Genomic DNA, 23,520 nt, shown 5'->3' with positions numbered 1-23,520 from the left:
TTGGTTTTTTTTTTTTTTTTTTTACAAATTCCTTGATTTGTATTATTTTGGGAATGCGCAAATACAGTCTTTTAACATTAAATTCTTAACTTTTTTTACCCCTTAGAATCTTTGCCCTAATTCTTCTGCACTGTTAATCATTTAGGACTTCAATCTCTATAGCACCTGTACAAGGGACTGTGTTTCTCTGTTTATCTTTCTGGTTGTTACTGTTTCTTTGATTTTTGTCAAAGATGGTCTGTTTTCTATGTTATCTTTTCAACTGGAAATGATGTTATACTTCAAAATCATTGCAAATGGCTGTTTCATGTTTTTCCTTATTATAAGAAAGTTAATGGACTACACTTTATCCTTTTTGGTATCTGTGGCTCCAAGTAGGTATTAAAAATACATTTTTTTTTTTGTTGGTACTGGGGATCGAACTTGGGACCCTGTGCTTGTGAGGCAGGTGGTAGAACCACTGAGCTAAATCCCTGGCCATTTTTGTTACATGGTTTTGTTATGTAGTTCAGGCTGGCCTTGAACTTGCAGTGATCCTCCTATCTCAGCCTCCTGAAGTGCTGGAATTACAGACATGAGTCACCATACTCGCTGAAGAAATATATGTTACAGAGGATAATTTAGCATTATATAGGAGGTAGAATTAATAAAACGACTTTTTAAAATGAAATATACTACTTTCTTTAGGTTATGATTAATTAGGCAGCTTCTTTCCACTCTATGTTGAGAATAAAAGTGCAATGAGATACAATTATGCTAGCATATTTCTCTTAGGTTTCTGTAATGCAATATAAACAGATTACTAATTGGATTTAAACACATCATTTGCATATATACTACATAATCTTGGACTTTTTGAAAAGGTTTCAGGAGTATAAGTGATTTAGCTTGAAATGTTGATAGAAGGTAGGTTGTTATATAGAAGTTTAATCTGAAAATCAGATTTTACACTGGGTTTTACCGGCTGGTTCCCAGTAAGTTACCGGTATTGACGTTTACATCACACAAGAACTTCTGCCATAACATTAAAACTCAAAACAAAACAAAACCAAGGAAAAAGAAAAGACTCACTATATTTAAGTAATTTTACTTATTGTCTTTATCATGCCCACTCTGCACTGACAGGGACAGTGAAACAAATTTAACTCAGGAAAAACTAGGCAAATACAATCTGGTCGACAGGGTATTAGAGTAACTAGAGAAACTGAAAGAGATACTAAATGATCTCTTTTGAACTGAACAACCTTCACTGATATTCTAACTTTTTACTGGCTTTCCAGCATTTCTTTCCTATTACTAGTTAGGTGGTGGTTTTAATGTGTACTATGGGTCATGTGCATCCCCACTGCTCCTAGAATGACTTCCTCTCCACCAACCCAAGTTCACTGTTTCTAGTCAAGCTCACCCTTGTCCAGGGAAGAGACCTTCCATGACCCATTATTGCTTACCTGACCTGCCTTTTTCTTACTCTTTGTATGTCAGAATGGTTTAATCTCTAGAACTTACTCTGACTCAGTGACGATAGCTGCCTGTTCATAAGAATTCTAAGGCTACAATAAGCTACCTGCCCCAAGTGTACCTGGAAGTCTTACCATTCTTTAAAACATCTTGGAAAGAACTGCTCTTGTACTTTTGCATCTTTCAAAATTTCTAATAGAATATTGAGTACATGATAGGTACTCAGTGTAAATCTGTCAATATTGTCAAATCAAGTTGCTTTTTTTGGTGGTTGTGGTGGGGATAGAACCCAGGACCTACCTGGGTGTGGTGGTGCACACCTGTAATTGCAGCACTGAGGAAGCTGAGGTAGGAGGATCGCAGTGAATTTGAGGCCAGGCCGGGCTACACAGCGAGTTCAAAGCTAGCCTGAACTACACAGTGACACTCTGTCTCAAACAAAATAAAAACAGAACCCAGTGCCTCGAGTATGGTAGGCAAATGTTCTATCACTGAGCTCCACTCCCAACCCCTATGTCCTTATTTCTAATATAACTCTTTTCATAAGAAGCACTGTTAAGTTTTCTACTATTCTATTGAGGTAGTCTCCCCCACCTTTTTTTTTTGTTGGTGGGGAGTTTGGGACAGAGTCTTGGTGTGTAGTTTAGGCTGGCCTTGAGCTCACTATCTAGCCCAGGCTGGCCTCAATCTTGCAGTGATTCTCCTGCCTTAGCCTCCTGAATGCTGGGATTGCAGGCATGTACAACTATGGCCTGAGGTGCATTTTTGAGGTATAATTTACATACCATAAAATTTACCCATTTTAAGCCTGTAATTTAATAATATTTTTAGATAAATTTGTCACCTGTGAAACCATCACCATAATCTAGCTTTTGATCATTTTCATCACCCCTGTAAGGTCCTTCAGTTTACAGTTAATTCCCTTTATCATCTCTAGCTCTAGGCAACCCTTAATCTACTTTCTTTATGGATTTGCTGCTTCAGAAATTTCATATAAACATGCTCACATGGTATGTAGTGTGTGGCTTTCTCTCAGCATATTGTTTTAAGTTTCATTCTTACTGCAACACATACTAGTACTTTATTTTTTTAATGAAAAATAATAACCACTGTATGGATAAAACATTTTAAAAAATAAATTCACTAATTCACAGGCCTTTCTGGCTGTTTCTAACTTTTTGGGTATTATGAATAATGCTAAGCATTTGCCATATAGTTCAGGCTGGCCTTAACTTATTATCTAGCCTTGGCTGGCCTGGAACTTATGGTGATCCTCCTGTCTCAGCCTCCTGAGGCTGAGGTTATAGTCCATGCCTGGCTCTTATAAGATTTTAAATATCAGAAGAGATATCAATAATACTTAGCTGTACAAGTATTTCAAATAGCTTTTTAAAGGGGTCACTGAGTGAATTTATAATCCACACAAAATTACCAACTTTAACAGTATCTAAATGAAGTCATAAGGAGGCAGATACTAATGTCTTGTTTATCTTTAATAAGCAGCAAGCTTTTAGCCATATGCAAGAAATAAGAACAGTAGCTCCAACTCAAAACATAAAACTTTAACAAATTACAGCATACAGATTAAGTTTTATTATGATACCAAACATAAAATCTTGACCCCAGTAAATAACTAACTGGGAGTATCATGGTAACTACATGGATGAAAGTTAACTGACATAAAATGTCTTACTATTACTGGTGCTGTTGCCATTGAAAGACCCAGAAGAACTGTTACTGTCTTTTTCCTTGTCTTGATTTTCAAAGTCCATATTAAGAGACCTGTGGGAAAAAATTTATAGGTAAGTCTTACTTCTGCATAAGAAAGTATTAGGTTGGAAACATTAGCAATGAGACAAAGCATCAAGAAAGGAAGATGTCTTTGAACTATGAAAAAATAGTTCCTGTTGCCAATCTTCTAAACGTCAGTTTAAGAGTGTTCCTGACTGGAGATGAAAGCATTCCAATGTGGCTGGATCTTTCAGTTGTATTGCTGTGCACATCCTTAATTACTTCCTTATGATAAAAACCTAGGAGAAATGTGGGGGGGGTGTCAAAGGTCAAGCACATTTTGAGACTTACATACCACACAACTGCTTCCTTTCGAAAGCAGTAAATTGATGTGCCAATTTATTTGTTGTGTTTTTTGTTTTTGTTTTTGTTTTTTTAGAAACAGGGTCTCACTATGTACTGAGGCTGACCTGGAACTCACTATGTAGCCCAGGCTAGTCTCGAACTCACAGTGATCCTCAGCCTCCCAGAGTGCTGGGATTACAGGCGTGTGCCACCACTCCCGGCTGGTGTGCCATTTACTCTCTGCAGTGAGCAGTTGTGAAAGCACTCCTTTTCTTCCTTGGTACTGGGGATTAACTCAGGATCTTGTGTTTGTAAGGCAGGAGTGGTGCCACTGAGCTAAATCCCCAGCCCTAGGCACTTCTTTTCCTACACTTTGTCTTCTCTGATTCAACCACGAAGGATGAGCTTCCTTTGTGTCTTAGTAATGGAGGGAAAATAGTGAGCAAAACACTATTAGGTTTTACATACATGTATTTTGCTTTCAAAGGAGGAAAGAGACAGATAATAAGAAAAATATTATCTGGGAAGACCTTATTGGCAGTCACGTCATGAATGAAGTACTCATTGTCAATCTGGGAGACTAATGGGTATTGCACGTTAATTCAGAGTTCTTCATCTGCTGCACAACTGTGTGTACAGTGTGTGCTTGATCAGCTGTTTCTTTTCTGTGGACGACCTGTTCTCACTCTTGGCTCACTTCCTGCTAGAAAATGTTTTATGTCCATGTCAACCAAATTGCTAGACCTAAGCTACAGGATTATCTGAAATGTGGCTAGTGTGACAAAGGAATTGAATTCTAAATTTTATTAGTTTTAAATACTTTAGCACATTTCCATTGGCTTGAACTACTGATGGTACAAATGGATCTGACCACCTGTATGTGTCTTTTAACTACCAAATTTAATAACAAGCTACCCGATGGGGCAGTCATGATGTACTACTGGTGGTTAAGCCACCTGCCAGTGAGACAAAGAATTATGGTCCCCTCACGACTATGTGAAACAATTTAAGAGCCAAAACTATCTTAAGAGGAAAACAGAATAAATCTTTGTGGCCCCGGATGAAGTCGATTCTCAGATAGGATGCCAAAAACATGACAAAAATATATAAATTAGACTTTATCAAAATTAAAAACTTTTGTGCTTCAAATGACACTATGAAAAAAGACAGACAACCCCCAAAGGATGGGAGAAAATATTTTCAAATCAGAATCTGGTAAGAACCTTTGCATCTACAGAATATACAGAGAATTTTTCATACCCACTAGCATAAGTATAATTAAAAAAAAATCTGATACTAATGAAGTGCTGGCAAAAATATAAAATTGGGCTCTTAGCATGAAGTCTGTAATCCTGCCCTCAGGGAGACAGTGGTAGGAATATCAAAGTTGAGCCCAGCCTTGGCAACTTAGCAAGACCCCGTCTCAAAATAAAAAATAAAAAAGGATTGAGGACATAGTTTATAGTGTGAAGATCCCAGGTTTAATACCCAGTACTGCAAAAACCAAACCAAACCAAACCAAAAAACACAAAATATTAGTCTTTTCATAGTGGTAGCATAAATTGATGCAGCCACTTTGGAAAAACAGAATCCAACCATACTGACACCCTCATTTCAATTTCCAGAACTCAGAAAATATATTTGTTATCTAAGTTTACCTAATCTATAATATTTTGTTACGTCAGCCTGAATTTGATTATAGTACATAGTTTATATATTGAAACTTGTCTGATGTCCCCAAAATACATTCTACATTAGTAAATATTCCAGGTACACGTAATAAGAATGTATTTCATTGGTTAGGGTGTTCATAAACACCAATTAGGCCAAACATACTAAAAATATTATTCAAATACATTGTATCCTTGCTGATTTTCTGCCTACTTATTCTACCATCATCGCAATTTTCAGCTGTATTTCTGGATTTAAATTTTGATTTTGTGGGGCCGGGAATTTAGCTCAGTGGTTCCACCACCTGCCTCGCAAGTACAAGGAGCCAAGTCTGATCGCCAGTACAAAATACAAAAAAAAATTATTTTGTAGCACTGGGGATTGAAATCCAGGCCTTCACACTGAGCTGTATCTCTAGTCTTTTTAAATTTTTGAGACAGGGTCTTGCTGAGTCACTAAATTGTCCAGGCTGGCCTTGAACTGGAATCCTCGTGCCTCACAACTCCCAGGGTTCTGGGATTAAAGGCATGTAGCACTTGAACTCCTTGAAGTTCTAGTTTTTGCTTTATGTTTTTTGAATTTTTTTTTCTAGAGGCATAAATATTTAAGAGTTGCTATGTCCTCTTGCTTAGTTGGTCTCTTTATCATTATAAAATACACTTTGTTGCCTGTGGTATCTATGCTTTAAAAGCCGCTTTGCTTTGTCAAATATTAATATAACCACTCCAGCTTTCTGTTAGTATAAGGAACACAAATCTTTTCTCCACCTTTTACTTTTTTCTTGGTTTTCTATTTGTAGTGTGCTTATCAGCAGTACCTAACTGGATTGTGCTTTTAAATTCAATCTGACAACTACTGTCTTTCACTGAGTGTTTGGACCAATTTCATTTAATGCGATAATTATGGTGATTCTGAGTCAGGGTCTTGCGATGTAGTTCAGTCTGGCCTTGAACTCACTACATAGCCCAGGCCTCAAACTCACAGTGATCCTCTGCCCTAGTCTCCCAAGTGTTGGGATTATAGGCGGGTGGGTGCTAGCAAGCCTAGTCATTTAATGTGACTATTGATATAACTAGGTTTCAGGCGAATATCTTGCTATTTGTTGTCTACTTGTCCTACCATTTTTTGCTCCCTTTTATTTGCTTTCTTTTGGATTCTTATAGTACTTCTATGATTCCATCTTATTTTCTTTGTTGTTACATTAGCTCTAGGTCTTTTTTCATTCTAAGTTTCCAAAGGGTTTATTAATACACATCCTTAATTAATGCAGTTTACCTTCTAGTTATAGTATGCCACTTTATGTATTTAAAAAATCTTAAAAAAAAAATCTTTACAAGTTTATTTTCCCCCCAAACTTCTCCTCTTGTTACCATGCATTTGACATGTTATGAATTCTACAACATATTACTTTTGTTCGTATAGTAATGACCTTTTAAATAAGAAAAATATCTTACGTATTTATCATTGTATTTATCTTCCTGCTGATCTTCATTCCTTTGTGTAGATACAGATTTTCTTTCTTTCTTTCTTTTTTTTTAAACCAGGGATGGAACTTGGGACCGTGCACTTGCAAGGCAGGCAATGGAACCACTGAGATAAATCCCTGCCCCAGATTTTTAACTAGTACTGTTTTACTTTACTGGAAAGACTTCCTTTAACATTTCTTACAGTGCTAAATGGCTGCTGCTGATTATTATTATTTTGAGACAGGGTCTTGCTATGCAGTTCAGGAATAGCTTTGAACTCATTATGTAGCCCAGGCTGGTCTCAAACTTGTGGCCATCCTCCTGCCTCAGCCTCAGCCTCTTGAGTGCTGGTATTAACAGACATGTGCCAACATGCCCTGCTTGGTGAATTCTTTCAGGTTGTGCATATCTGAAAAATCTTTATTTTGTCTTCATTTCCGAAAGATTTTGTCACAAAATTAATTAATTCTATGGTGACAAGATATTTTTATTCATACACCTTAAAGCTGCTGTTCTACAGTCTTTCTACCTGATAGTTTTTAATGATACATTTGATGTCTTATCTCTTTCCCATTATATATACCATGCCATTTCTTCCCCTCTAGGTTTTTTTTTTTTTGAGATGGGGTCTCACTATGTAGTTCAGACTGACCTGGAACTCACTATGCAGCCCAGGCTGGTCGAACTCACAGTATGTAGCCCAGGCTGGTCTCAAACTTGTGGCCATCCTCCTGCCTCAGCCTCAGCCTCTTGAGTGCTGGTATTAACAGACATGTGCCAACATGCCCTGCTTGGTGAATTCTTTCAGGTTGTGCATATCTGAAAAATCTTTATTTTGTCTTCATTTCCGAAAGATTTTGTCACAAAATTAATTAATTCTATGGTGACAAGATATTTTTATTCATACACCTTAAAGCTGCTGTTCTACAGTCTTTCTACCTGATAGTTTTTAATGATACATTTGATGTCTTATCTCTTTCCCATTATATATACCATGCCATTTCTTCCCCTCTAGGTTTTTTTTTTTTTGAGATGGGGTCTCACTATGTAGTTCAGACTGACCTGGAACTCACTATGCAGCCCAGGCTGGTCTCGAACTCACAGTGATCCTCCTGCCTCAGCCTCCCAAGTTCTGGGATTACAGGTGTGTAAATTTAGCTAATTAACAAACTGTTAGTGGGTGACAATTCCCCTAACAGGATTAAAGGACAGTTATGTTTAGATGTGACTGACTCCTTAAACCTCATCTACTGGAATATGGTCGGGATTGTGATGCATTGGCTTTCCTGGGGATTTTTAATTTTTAAAAAAGCTCTGGATTTTACAAAGGTCATCTTATCATATATATTTGGGAACTTACATTATTCTACCCATTAAAAGAAGACACTTTGACAGGGAACAAAAAAATATACTAACTGCCCCTACCTGAGGACCTTTGTGCTTGCCAGGCAGGCATGGAGCCACTGAGCTACATCCCTGGCCCCAGGAGACAAATTCTATCTTGCCAATTAGTTCCACAACAAACTAAGATATAATATTTTGTGAATATTTCCCCTACCAAGAAACTTGTGGTCATTTTTGAGTACATGCTTTCATTTCTATGGTCATTGACTGATTGCCTTTTTGAGACAGAGTCTTAATGTGTAGTTCACCCTGGTTTTGAACAGTGTAGTCCAGGCTGGCTTCAACTCTCAGTAATGCTCCTGCCGCAGACTCCTGAGGGCTGGGATTGTAAGTGTGCGCCACCACACTCAGCCTCTATGGTCTTTTAAACTATATTTTCTCATGGCAGCCCTAATGTCTAGGACTGGTAATGCATTTCATGGGAACTGTCTGGGGTCAATGGAATTGCTTCTTCCTGGTGGGCTTGCTTTGGGAAGACTTCAAATTCACTTAAGAATAGAATATTAATAGTAACAATAGAAGAAAAAGGGGAGGAAGGGAGGAGGAGGAAGAAGGAAGAAGAAAGAACACTTGTTATGCCTACTTTGCCTCTCAAAATTTGGGGGTGGCAGGGTAAACTTTGAGGAATTTTTACCCACATCTCTACCCTGGGGATTAGCTATTACAGACTGTTGGTTTCTCCTATTTTTCCTGTTGGTATTATATTGATGAAGGGCTATATAACTCTAATTTATTTTTAGCTGAAGACTACTAAAACCACTACCCAGGCTACTTTAAGGTAAAAAGTTTCCCCTATTTTTAAATACAGTACTAGGCAGTTGTGGTTGGTTTAAAGCCTATTCTGGCTATTCATTTTCTTACAGCCTAGTTGATAAGAGCTGCTACAGACACAGGAAAGCCTCAGGTAAGAAAATGAGGTCCTACAGGGAAGAGAGGAACACTTTACTAGACCTTTAACAGGAGGATGACTTTGATTTCATCAATGCTTCATACAAGCTCAGGTAAAACCATGCCTTGTCTGATCATTAAAAGGAGACATACTTGGGCCAGAACTCCTGGCCCAGTGCTGCTGCTGCCTGCCTTGTAAGCACAGGGACCCAAGTTCAATCCCCAACAAAAAAAAAAAAAAAAAAAAAAAAAGGTAGACATACTGCACAAAACAGAAATCTGACTAAATGTAGTTCATACTGGGAAGAGTCATATCTTTCAGCTTTAAAAATTAGATCTTTGGGTCTAGGTTTAGCAGATCCCAGGCTAGTGTAATTGGGCATCAGTAACATTACCTACACTACACAGCTGATGGCAAATTTAAGCTGTTTAAATAATACCTTTGCAGAAGACTGTGCCTTCAGAGCCACTCAGGACCATTTAAAACTATAGACCTTTATCCCAGCTTACTTGGTAATTTATTAACTCTACAGACTGCTTGGCTAGACCTAGAAGAGTCTGTCTATCCTATCTTTATAGGACAACCTCCCCTAACTCGCCCCACAATCACAGGTTATTATTGTAGCTACCCAGTAACATATAGTACGATATCAACACATGACAATGCTATTACTGCACTTCCACCCAATTGTACCCTGCTCAGGTGCTTCACAAGCAGCAAGTCTGGATTACTAAAATGAATGTTTAAATGACCAACAGAAGGACTTAGAGGTGGCTTCTTCATCACAAATAATCATCTACATCACAGAAAAAAAATCTAACACATTACAGTACATTATATACTATTTAAATTTTTCTTTTCATCAACCATGACTAAACAAAGTAGTATGAGATCAATTTAAAGGATGTAAACAAAATTTCAACTGCACACATATAACCTGTCTCAAAGTTTAGCTACTAAGAACTTGGGTAAGAAGAGATGATCTAAAGAGCTGAGAATGCTAAGGATGAAACTAATAGCAGCTAACTGTTACTGAGCTCATATTGTCAGGAATCACGCTGTACAGTCCAGATTTAATTCATCTTATTTTTCTGCAGCGTTGGGGAATGAAAGGCAGGGCCTCAAGTATGTTAGGCAAATGCTCTGTCTCAGAGCTATACCCTCTGACTAGGAAAACAACCTTTAAGACCATAACTATTCATTTTCTTTTTTTTTTGGTAATGGGTATTGAACTTGGGACCTTGTGCTTGTGAGGCAGGCGGCGGAATCACTGAGCTATTTTTCTTATGTATTAAATAAACTCAAAAGGACTTTCTGAGAAGTCCTTGGCCTGCCTTTGAGAACTTGCATTGCTTGCATCAAGACAAGGGGAAACACAGGCTTAAACTTAGGCCCTGTTGGGCTGTCTGGTTCTGATAAATCACAAACATGCTGTGAGTGCAGTTAAGACAAGGCAGTCTGGCTGGATGTGATGGTGCACACCTATTATCCCATGTATTTGGGAGGCTGAGGCAGAAATGTTGATAGTTTCACTAAGTGGTCCAATTTACCCTCAAACTATGTCTCAAAAATGGACAAAGGGACAGAGGATGTAACTCAGCACTCCCTGGGTTCAATCCCCAGTACGACCAAAGAAAAGGGGAAGAAGGGCGGGGAGGAGGGAGAGGAGGCAGAAGAGGAGAGAGAAGAAAAGACAATGTCAATATTCACCTGGCAACAGACTACATGTCTGGACAGCTGCCTATTATTAAGAGATCAACATTCAAGAACAACCAGTTGGAAAAGTTAACTAACCATTCACTTCTCCAGATAGTGTAAAATATAATAATAGGCCACGAGTCACAACTTCCTATTGCCTGCTGTGTACCTCCAGGCTATGAAATGATGTTATTTTTATATTGGGCTCTCAGATAAATGGCTGTCTGATCTTCAGACCAAAAAGTTATAATTCACCTAAGCAAATCTGGGTTCAAATTCTTTTTATATAAGGGGACTAAAGATTTAAATTTCTTTGTTTTCCTATGGTTGGTCACTAGAACACTTACTACAATATTTATAAACTACAAAAAGTAAGGTTACCAGCATCATGGTATGCATTTTTATACTATTTTTCACTCTGTTTTCTCTATACCCATACATTTGTTTGGCCCCATTTTAATTTTCTTATTCTATCACAACTTGTAAAATGTAGTAAATGGCCCAAAATTATTTTGAATAAATAGAGGAAGTAAAATGAAGTTGAAAATTTTAGTTTACTGGCAGTTACACTTGTTCATACATTTAATTCTGATAACTGAGTGCACTGCAAATACTGAAGACAGGCAAACTGGAGAACTGTATCTTAACATTTTAAGAATTTCTTTTGTTTTTTTGTAACCCTAATACTGAGAGTAGACATAATGAAAGAAAGAATTCACTTGGCCAAGGTAAGCCCTGTTAGTTTCAACTTAGCTTTGAGTTAAATATGCGTTCTTAGAAAACTTACCGTATTTAAAGCTGAATATTTAAAAATAAAAATGAGGTTGGTTGTGGTGGCACATACTTGAAATCATAGTACTATAGAAGGCAAGGCATGAGGACCACAACTTAGACCCTGTCTCAAAATGAAAAATAAAGACTGTTGGGGATGTAGCTTAGTGAGAAGGCTCTTTGTCTGATCCTTAGTATTTTAAACAAATCGATGAAATTGTTAAATATAAAAAGAATGTGTCCACATATATTACCATGTACACAATCACTCGCTATATTACATAATAATTTCAGATGTCTGTATATGATGCTTTCTTAAAGCAGAACAGGTTACAGAATGTCAAAGAGCAGCTCAAAAGGTAATAAAGAGCACACACATTTAGAACATCATGATTTGTGAACATCAGTGAGACTTGTTTTGGTTAACATAGTCCAACTATTAAACACATTTAGCACAAAGGGCAGCACAAGTATATAGAGTACAATTCTTTTTATCTCTAAAGTCTTATTAACCTGGTAAGACTGTCTCCCTAGGGTAAGTTTAGGTGTCCTTACCATTAAAGACAGCACAGGTAGATGCTTGTCTTAAAAACAGGTAGTTACAAAGCTACTATAATTCTACTATATGGAGCAGCTTTACTTACACACACACACACACACACACACACACACACGGAAGGAGGGAGGGAGGGAGGCAAAATAAGAGACAGTGAGAGGAGAGAGAAGGAAGGAGGGAGGAAGGGAGAGAAGGGTGAGGAAAAGAGTGAGACAGAGCAGGTGTGTAACAAGTTTTGTGTGTCTTCTAGCTGGGCTAGAGGTGCATGCCTGTAATCCCAGCACTCTGGGAGACTGAGGAAGGAGCATCACAAGTTTGAGCCCACATTGGGCACCTTGGTGATCCAGTGGACCTTGTCAAAAAAGAACAAAAAACAAAAAACGGGCTGGGGCTGTAGCTAAGAATGAAGGCCCTTGGTTTAATCCTCAGTAATCACCCTCTCTACCACCTTAAACACCTGTGTCTTTCTTTTGGATCAATTTCTAACCCGTTATTTCTTTTTTTATGACAGAACTCCTGATGGAACAGAATGTCAAGTGTCTTACCAGTTTCAAGCTATCTAAGAAATTCTAAACCAGTCCATGTTCTAATTTCTGGGTCCATATGCTCATCACGACAGTCCTGTTCCATTGTTTTTCTCTGTCCAGTTTTTTGCTTCTTTTTCTGTTAAGTATTTTCCTACAGGTTTGTCTTCTGGGACACACTGATTATAAGTAAGTATGCTATATCTGTATGTATTTCTTCTAATCAGCTATAAAGAGGAGAGACAGAGGTGAGTTTTAATAAAGGAAGCTTTGCAAAGCTCAGTCAAGGGAAAGGAAATGTACCAAAGATTATGAGATGCAGCTAAGCAATATTTGAGGAAAATGTGTAGTGGTTTTAAATGCCTGTGCTAAAAGAGTGGGGTTTCAATGAAATAAAAAGTTGCTTCTTTGATGTGATCAACAAAATTGACATTTACCTAGACTGACCAAGAAAAACAAAAAAATAAAATAAAAATGAAAGAGGGAAATTACCACTGACCATTCAAAGTTGAATGGATTATAAAATTCCAGAATAATAACACGCTGATGCCAACAAATGGATAAATCCTAGATAATAACAAATTACCAAAAAAAGACTCAGAATAGAAAACCTAGTTCTGTAAGAAACAGAATCAGTAATTAAAAATTTTCCCATATGTAATCACAAGAGACCTGGAAGAGTACCTGGGTGTATTAACATGAAAAAAGACATTAAAATAGAAATTGTTATACAAGAACCAAAGAAGGGTATTTTATAAAGATCCAGCAGGAAATATATAATAATTATAAACATAGAAAAACAGAAGGACAAATCCACCAGGTAGTGATATAGGGCACCAAATTATCCAAATATGCAAAAATAATCCAAACAAGGGAAATATAACTCTCAAACTGCTAGATATCTGAAGAGTGAGCTCATGTTCTTTAAAATTAATGAACGAATTCTAGGAACAATGGAGGTTAGGAGTAGGAAAAATTTACTGAAAGAAGATATCTTCTAAGAGACAGAAGGGAGACTGGAAAGTAGGTTTCCCACACACCCTCCTTTTCAAATGTGTTTTATAGGGAGGGCAAAGCCATGAGGTGCAACAGGTACAAAGTTGGACAAATCCATGATCAACCAATAAGATTACAAGTACAGTCACCCAGGTAATACTGATTAAATGGGAAGGAAGATTGATATCTATTTAGAATATCAATCACTATTTATCCCCAGGGGAAATAAGTGGGTGCAGTAACTTTTCTTTTTATAATGCTAATATTGACTCCTCCATGAGCTCTGTCTAACTGCCTACAAGATATCTAATTAAGTTACTTATCTATAACAGTAGGAAGTATTTTTACAAGCATTAATCTGGTAAAGGATGTGTCTTCTTAAATAACAGAAGATAATACACACAAAAATGACAATCATTAAATGAAGGGCTGGGGATTTAGCTCAGTGGTTCCGCTGCCTGCCTAGCGAGCACAAGGTCCTGAATTTGATCACCAGTACAAAAAAATGGCAAATCAAGCTACAAAGAGATAGCATTTTATACCCACTATAACAGAACAGCTACAGTCAAAATGACAAATAACAGGTGCTGATGAGGATTTGGAGAAGATGGAACCCTCACACACTGCTGGTGGGAATGTTAATAGTGCAGCTGCTTTGGAAAACAGTGACACTTCTTAAAATGTTTAACTTGAGTTACCATATGACCTAGCAATTTCACTACGAGGTTATCTACTGAAGAGAAATTAAAACACCCACACCCACATTAAAACTTGTACATAAAGGTTCACAACAGCATTATTTATAAAAACCAGAAAGTAGATATAGCCCAAATAACTGTTAACTGATGAATAGAAAAACAAAGGTGAGTGATATTCAGCAATGTTTGGATATATATAACATCAGAAATATTATGTTAAGTGGAAGCAGCCAGCTACAACTGGTTATATAGTGAATTCAAGGCCAGTCTGAGCTACATAGTGAGATTGTCTCAAAAAACATCCCCAAAACAAAAAAACCCTCTCTTTTGGTACTGGGGATTGAACTCTGGACCTTGTGCTCGTGAGGCAGGTGGCAGAACCACTGAGCTAAATCCCTGGCAAAAAAAAAAACCCTCTTTGGGGGCTGGGGATTTAGCTCAGTGGTTCCACTGCCTGCCTTGCAAGCGCAAAGACCCAAGTTTAATCCCTGGTACCAAAAAACAAAACAAAAAATCCTCTTTGTAATTGTCCCAATAATCAGTGCTCTTAGTTGAATCATTATTTCCCGTAAGCAATTCATTTCTGCATGTTTGTATTAATATGCTAAAGTCATACACAAAGCCAAAAAGTGTTTAACAGCAGCAAGCTAAAGAATAAATATGAGATTTATCCCATTCTAACTCTACCACAGTCCTGTTTCTCTTTGCAGAACAGTTTTGGTGCCAATGCTTTCAGAGCAGTGCTTCTGGCTCCAACTGCAATCAGCCCCATCTGGAGAACATCTTACCTGAAACTACCGTAGACTATAAGAAGAATGGATATCAGAAATGTAGACACTTGACTGGAATCCACCAAGGAATAGGCCCTAGAGAAATAAGAGGGAAAAAAATTAAATCATATGCAGCAAGTCCTCATGAAACTTACTTTAACAGTCTATGTCTTTAAGAAAAAAGTATAAATTAGCATTAGAAAGTAACAATTAAAAGGAAACTTGCTGGTTTAACACAAGGAATACACTGATGAGCTCAGTTAATGATCCATCTGTGTGTGATGTACAATGTATATTTATAACATCTTCCAATTTTAAAAGCATTAATATAGTTACCAAATCTAAACCCATGACAAAAAAATCTTTAAAAAAATCTTAATAGTTAAATTTTTATCAGTTTACATTAGAACTGACTAATAGTATTTTACTTAATTCCATTTCTATTTTTCTATTGATTATCTTGTTGACTCTTCAAAGCTAGCAGGTCTAAAACTAGTCATTATTAAACACCTTGAAGTCCTAGAAAAAGAAGAGCAAGACAAATCAAAAGCTCAAGGGAAGAAATTATTATAAAGATCAGAGCAGAAATTAATGCAATGGAGACTTAAGAAAACGACAGAAAAAAAAATCAATGACTCAAAGAGTTGGTTTTTGAAAGAATAAATAAAATTGATAAACCCTTAGCCAACCTTATCAAAAAAGGAAAGAAAAGGCTCAAATTCATGCAATTAGGAATGAAAAAGATGAAGTCACAACAAATCCACCAGAAATCCAGAGGATCATCAACAACTACTTCGAAAACCTGTACTCTAATAAAATGGAAAATACAGAAGAAATGGACAGATCCCTAGATAGATATGAACTTCCAAAGTTGAACAAAGAAGATATAAAAAGTCTAAACACCCCAATTACATTCAGTGAAATTGAAAATGTAATTAAAACATTACCAACAAAGAAAAGCCCAGGTCCTGATAGTTTCATTGCTGAAATCTACAAGACATTTACAGAAGAATTATTGCCACTACTCTTTAAACTATTCAATGAAACTGAAAGGAAAGCAATACTTCCAAATTCATTCCTGGAAGCAAGTATTACTTTGATTCCAAAACCAGGGAAAGACCCAACCAAAAAAGAGAACTATAGGGCAATCTCCCTAATGAACGCAGATGCAAAAATCCTCAATAAGCTGGCAAACAGAATACAGAAGATCATCAAGAAGATTGTACACCCCTGAGCAAGTCGGATATATCCCATGGATACAAGGATGGTTCAACATATGTAGATCAATAAATGTAATGCACTATATTAACAGAGTCAAGGATAAAAACTGTATGATCTCAATAGATGCAGAAAAAGCATTCGACAAAATTCAACACCAATTCATCATGAAAACTGCAGAAAATTGGAATAGGTGGTCTTTATCTTAACCCGATAAAGGCTATGAAAAACCATCAGCCAATATTGTATTAAATGGTCAAAAACTGAAAACCTTCATGCTAAAATCAGGAACAAGACAAGGACGTCCACTATCACTACTCCTGTTCAATATAGTTCTAGAAACATTAGCCACAACAATTAGACAAGAAAAAGTAATAAAAGGAAGACAGGAAAGGAAGAAATTAAACTATTTGCAGATGATATGATACTCTACATTGAAAACCCAAAAAACTCACCCAGGAGACTTCTAGACTTAATTGACAGATTCAGTAGAGTAGCTGGATACAAAGTCAACACTCAAAAACCAATAGCCTTCTTGTGTACAAATAACAGACTCACTGAGAGAGAAATTAGGGAAACAATTCTTTTCACAATAACATCCATAAAAATGAAATATCTAGGAATCAATCTAATGAAGGAGACAAAAAACCTCTACACTGAAAAATACAGCACTACGGGGGGGACAAAAAAAAAAAAAAGAAGAGGATAAAAGAAAATGGAAAGACATCCCTGGCTCCTTGGTAGGAAGAATCAACATAGTGAGAATGGCCATACTTCCAAAACTACTATACAGATTCAAATCCCAACAGTATATTTCACAGACCTTGAGAAAACAATCCAAAAATTCATTTGGAACCAGAAGAGACCTAGAATAGCAAAAACCATTCTAGGCAACAGAGACATGGCAGTGGATATTACAATTCTCAACTTGAAATTATACTACAAAGCTACTGTGATTAAAAACAGCATGGTACTGGCAAAGAAACAGACCTGAGGATCAGTGGAATGGATGAGAAGATGCAAAAACACCACCAGACATGCTCAGCTACCTCAACTTTGACAAAGGAGCCAACCATCCTCACTGGAGGAAAGACAGCCTTTTAAATAAATGGTGTTGGAAAAACTGGCTTTCAACTTGCCAAAGATTAAAACTAGATCCCTGTCTTTCACCATGCACTAAACTAAAATCCAAGTGGATTAAAGATCTAAAGATCAAAACAAACACTAAACTTACGGGAAAGTAAATTAGGTAGAACTCTTGAAGACATTGGCATAGGAGACGATTTTATGAACAAATCTTCAGCAGCATGAGAACTTGCACAAAGAATAAACAACTGGGATCTCATTGTATTAAAAAGTTTTTGCAGTGCAAGACAAATCACCAACAGAGCTAAGAGACAACCTATAATGTGGGAAAAAATTTTTACCAGCTACCCAGACAAAGAACTACTATCTAGAATATATAAAGAACTTAAAAAAAAAAAAAATCAGCCCCCCCGCCGCAACAAAGACCCATCCAAAAATGACCTTCTGAAATGAACAGACATTTCTCAAAGAAGTAAAAGCAGCAAATAAACACATGAAAAAATGTTCAACATCACTGGTCATTCAAAAGATGCTGATGAAAACACTCAGATTCTACCTCACCACAGAAAGAATGGCTGCTATCAAGAAATTAATCGTAACAATGCTGGCAGGTCTGTGGGGAGAAAGGAACCTTTCTCTATTGTTGGTGGGAGTGCAGACTGGTGCAACCACTGAGGAAATCAATATGGAAATACCCCAAACAACTAGGATTAGCAGTCCTGTCTGACCCAGCTATTCCTCTGCTGGGTATCTTTCCAAAAGAATTAAAAGAATCATACCACAGATGTATGTGCTATTAGCAGTCCTGTCTGACCCAGCTATTCCTCTGCTGGGTATCTTTCCAAAAGAATTAAAAGAATCATACCACAGTGATGTATGTGCACTCATATGTTTATAGCAGCACAGTTTGTAATAGCTAAAACTTGGAAACAGACCAAATACCCATCAACTAGAGAATGGATAAAGAAAATGTGGTTTTTCTATAAAATGGAGTACTACTCAGACATAAGTAATGAGAAACCAGGCATATTTATAGCTAAGTGGATGCACACTGAGGCTATACTCTTAAGTGAAATAAAGAGGACACACTTGAGGACAAAAAAGAGTCAATGAGTGGCGCAATTTCCACACTTCCACTGCTCTATGTCTCCCAGTCCCGTAGCTCCTTCCTATGGCTTTGACTATCACAGACCTTTTTTTCAAGTCTATCTCCATGAGTTCATCCTTTACACCATCCATCCTACGGCAAAAAAAATCTCTTAATTTTTTGGGGGGTCACCAGATCGAACTCGGGACCTTGTGCTTGCAAGGCAGGTGGCGGAACCACTGAGCTAAATCCCCGGCTCTCTTCATTTGTTTTTAAATTCAGCAAATATTTAATGATGCCCACATGCCAGGCACTTTGCTAGCTACTGGGGTAACACAAGAAACACTGCCTTGGCTCTTGTCACAAAGTTTTTCTAATGGAATGAAAATAAAAATTTACCCAAGTGAATATAATTGTACAGTGCTATAAAGGGGAGAAAGACAAGTACAGGGTACTATGAAAAATGTTTATTAAACATTATTATCCTTATCTAAGAATGGGATGGGAAGAACCTTCTTAGGAAAATAGATGAATTAGGGACATGTAAGACATCATAAACAGGACCTGGTGACTGTTTCTAGGAAGAAAGAAATGGAGTTAGGGATGATTCCTAGATTTCTACTAAACATGTTTGCTCCACTTAGCAAAGAAAAAAAGGGGTGTATGTGGGGGAACACAGGTGGAAAAGATTCATAGATAAGCTGTGAATGTATGAAGAGACGACTGGACACGGCTCTGAGCTAAAGCTACCTACTGGGAGAGCATAACCTTCTACACAGGTGAAGATCATCACTATCTCTCTCTCTTTTTCTTTTTTTTTTTTTGGTACTGGGGATCAAACTCATGGCCTGGCACTTGTGAGGCAGGCATGCTGCCACTAAGCTAAGATGTGGTTAATCATGCCTCACAGTAGTAGGAAGAGGACCAAGGATGAAATACCAAAAAAAATTTAAAGATCAGGTAGGAAAAGTCGCTGCAAAGAAAACTAAAATGAAACAGAAAAATCCAGGATAGCAGGAATTTCCAAAGTGCAGCAGGACTGAATGGTGCATGAATTGACTCCCTTGAATTTAATCATTACTAGCAGCTAGGCTGGTTATTTAACCTCTGTAACACTTAGCTTTTTCATCTGTAAAATGGGGATAATCACACTCAAAAGAATTGTTAAAGAATCAAATGAGGCTGGGTGTAGTGGCGCACGCCTGTAATCCCAGCACTTGGGTGGCTGAGACAGGAGGATTGTTGTGAGTTCAAGAGCAGCCTGGGCTACAAAGTGAGTTCCAGGTCAGTCTCAACTACATAGTGAGACCTTGTACCCTCCTGTAACCTTTTTTAAAAAAAAAAAAAAAAAAAAAAAAAATCAAATGAATTGGGCATGGGGGCACATACCTGTAAATCCCAGCATTCTGGGAGTCTGAGGCAAGAGGATTCCAAGTTTGAGTTCAGCCTGGGCAATTTAGCAACTTAATAAGATTCTGTCTCTAGAAACAAAAGGCCCTGGGTTCAATCCCCAGTACTGCCATAAAGAGGTTCTCCCATAAAGAAGATAGTAAATACTCAAGTTAACATTTACCATTTATTTTAGGAGGCAGAGGTCTTCTGTGTTGAATGCTGCTGAAACATCAGGTAGAATGAAAACAATGCCCCCTAGTGATCTCGGCAAGAACAGAACAGAATAGTGTTTGTGGAGTGATAGATGTCAGATGAGAATTGGCTGAAAAGTTAAGGAAATGGAGAAAAATAGACAGATAAAGAGATTATGAACATGGAAGAAGTGTAATCCTTTTTTGCATGCTAACTGGAAACTAGGGGAAAGAAATGAAAGCAGAAGACGCTAAGCTTCCTCTAACCTTTCAAAAATAAGGTATATAGTAAATTTTCATGGTAAGATGCTGTGATGTATAATGGCATTTTTTGGATCTTAGTTATTATAGATACATCCTCATGTATTTATGGATGGGTTACAAAACTTAATTGGGAGGCTGCTAGGCTGAGATGGCTCTAATGAAAGCAAATTGAAACCCTACTCAGTAAATTAACCTACCAGAAACCACCAATTAATCTCTAGCTAGGGACTTTCCACTTTAACCAATCAAATCTTTTCTTCGTCTTGCCTCCAAAAATTTTTTTTTTCTCAGTCGGTAGAAATTCTGATTGACCCTTCCTCCATTCATGAGTTGGTTTGACTCATATGTCTTAAAATTTTAACATACCTAAGTTTATCTTTAAAAATTTTTAACCTAAATCTGTCTTTTAACTAGTAAAATTATAAGATTTAAAATACTCAGGGAAAATAAAAGGTAGGCTAGCTGCTCCCCCTCAAGGCACAAAACAGCTTTGGGGAGGGGTTTGATACAGGGTCTCACTATGTAGTTGAGACTGACCTGGAACTCACTATGTAGCCCAGGCTGGTTTCGAACTTACGCGATCCTCCTGCCTCAGCCTCCTGAGTGCTGGTATTACAGGCATGCGCCACCAAGACCATCTACAAAATAGCTTTTTTTATTAAGCTAGGATGACGGGTACATGGAAGTTTACTGTACTCTCTACTTTTGTGTATAAAAATTTCCACAATAAAATTAAAAAAAAAAAAGACAGAGTACCACCCTCCCTTTCTTTTTGCTGGGGATGGAATCAAGCAAGGGCTTCACACATGGTAGGCAAAAGGTCTTCCACTGAGCTACACCCTCAGACCGGCAAAGACTTTTTCGCTGTCAATGGCAAAGTCTGTGAGATGGTATAAAAACTTGCTTACAATTATGAGAAAAAGCAGATGAATATAACCAATAATATATATTCTGCATCAAGAATTCTGTCATACAGCATTTCATGGGGACAGCTTTTTCTAAAAATTTCCATCTGAGGGAGTGGAGAAGAGGTCAGCAGTCCACTTGGACTCTTTGCTAGTCTCTAAAGACTGTGGCTGGCTAATGTGTGCTTACCCACCAAGGGGGATCCCTGATGCAGCACATTTCACATATTAGGAAAATGGAATTAATCAATTTTGCTTTATTCTAAATTTGTTTCTTATGTTTGCATACCTTTCAAAATTCTGGAAAAAAAAGATTTGTTCTGAATAAGTATTTATTAAAACAAAAATTTGACAAAGTGCTATGTTCATGTGGTAAAAAAATTGAAAGTCACAAAAAGGGTACACACAGAAGTCTCTCCTATCTAGTTTTTGCCTCTGCCCCACCCACCACTCTTACAGATAACCACACATCTTACTTACACAGCCTTCTGAGGAACTATATAAGCACATACAAACACATTATTTCTTACGTAATAGGGAGAGTACACCGCATCCACCTTCTCTCCTTTTATAATATAGCCCTGAGATCTCCTTGTATTAGTATGTGGAGAACATCCATCCTTTATTTTCTTTAATGCTTAATTTTTTTTGGTACCGGGGATTGAACTCAGGTTCTCGCACTTGCAAGGCAGGCCACCGAACCGCTGAGCTAAATCCCCGGCCCTTTTTCTTTTAAATATCTGCGTTATATTCCACTGTGAGGAAGTTCTTTGTTGTCTGAAATACTCTAAGTTCCTTATAGATGAACTAGTGTTGTTCTCAAAGATTGTGTTTTACAAACAATTCTGTAACATTCTTGTAAATTATACCTACAATGCACATACATGAAATGTTGTATTTGTATAAAGTTGCTACAAGCGAGACTGCTGGATCAAAGAGAAAATGTACTTGCAATGTGATGGATATTGTCAACTGCCCCCACAAAGGGGTAATAGCATTTTGCACTCTCATTAGCAATGATCAGAGTTCCCAAAGCCTCTTCATTATGTTCAAATTTTGAATTTTTAGCTTGACATGATGGCGCACACCTGTAATCACTTAGGAGGCGGAGGCAGGAGGATCAATGTGAATTCAAGGCCTGTCTGAGCTACACAGTGAGCTTAAGTCCCTACACAGCAAGACCCTATCTTAAAAAATGAAACAAACAAACAAACAAAAAATCAAATTTTTACCAATTTGACAAATGAAAATTGGTAGTCAATATGGTTTTCATTTGCTTTAAATTTTGGTGCAGTTAAACTTTAAGATCTAACTGAAGGTGAAATTGAGCAGCTTTGCAGATAAGATTTTTTTAAAAAGGAGGTTTTTTTTAAAAAAGCAACTATTTCTAGTTTTTTTTCCCTAGACTGCAGAGCTATAAAAAGCAAAGGCAGCTTTCTTGGGAGGAGCTCTTTTTTTGATGATGTTATATCCTTTGTAGCCTGAAGTATATTATTATTACCTAAAAAGGAGATTAAACAACTAAACTGCCTGAAAAGTATCAATGTTAGGGTCTGATACTATTGTTCATTCTGCTACACTTCTCAAACCAAAGTCAATATCCCAGAAATTTATCACTAAAGACTTGTAGAAGTCTGGGCTGCATTTTTAAAAACTATCTACTCCTGCTCTATAGAGCCTCGGTGCTGTACTCTAGTTCGCATGGCTATAGTTACTGGCTTCCTTCATGGTTTGTGTTTCGAAATCAGGATGTGACAATGTGCAAAGTGCCACACATAGAGGCTGACTGGGGCTGCAGACCGCATCTTCAGATCCTGGCAAGGAGCATATCACCCACTGCACAGATAAATGCATAGCTCCAGAAAAAATGTTCTGATGCTTAATGCTTTTTTCTAGACTGAACTGTTTTGTTTTAGCTTTCAAATAAATATGTACAAGGAAATCTGGCAAAAGCTCATCCCTAATGTAGGCCATGCTATTTTACAATTTATAAAACTATTAAAAGTTACCACAATATTGCAAACTATACCAAGTATCATACTTTCAATTCAAACTACTATCACAGAAGTTTTAACACAAAAAAAATCTTTTAACAGAAAGAATTATACAATATCCAAGCACTGAGGGAGGCTGAGAAAGGAGGAATCCAAGTTCTAGCCCAGCCTAGGCAAATCAGTGAGACCATACCTCAAAACTAACTCAAAATGTAGCTCAATTGCTGTGCCCCTTGGTTCAGTCCCCAGTATCGCTAAATAAATAAACGAACTTAATTTTAGCCAGTGTAAAATACTACCATTTTAAAATTTTATAAAAATAATTCAAGTGCCTTCTCTTTCTCTCTCCGCATTTCCATTCTCCAGAAGTAGACATTGTTTATAATCTGGTCTGTGGATCCTTTGA

At 37.3% G+C, this 23,520-nt stretch overlaps 1 protein-coding gene across 5 annotated transcripts in view; it reads right to left on the bottom strand.

The window, feature by feature from the left end:
* The window catches only part of Sppl3 (signal peptide peptidase like 3), a 126,963-nt gene that overhangs the window by 15,474 nt on the left and 87,969 nt on the right, over positions 1–23,520 (bottom strand). For 4 of the 5 annotated variants that reach the window (XM_010604039.3, XM_010604040.3, XM_010604042.3 and 1 more), the window contains exons 2-3: positions 14,996–15,073; positions 3,152–3,240 (exon numbers count right to left, since the gene is read on the bottom strand). In XM_010604039.3, coding sequence (XP_010602341.1) covers positions 3,152–3,240; positions 14,996–15,073 — 167 coding nt within the window. Of the gene's footprint in view, positions 1–3,151; positions 3,241–14,995; positions 15,074–19,941; positions 20,004–23,520 lie in introns of those variants that run through there. The other variant, XM_010604041.3, reaches the window with a different exon arrangement.

This window comes from Fukomys damarensis, unplaced genomic scaffold (genome assembly GCF_012274545.1).
Source record: "Fukomys damarensis isolate Sample0158 unplaced genomic scaffold, DMR_v1.0_HiC HiC_scaffold_12, whole genome shotgun sequence".
Classification (NCBI taxonomy): domain Eukaryota; kingdom Metazoa; phylum Chordata; class Mammalia; order Rodentia; family Bathyergidae; genus Fukomys; species Fukomys damarensis.
The sequence above is the reverse complement of the archived record's forward strand: the minus strand, read 5'-3'. Positions and strand labels throughout refer to the sequence as shown.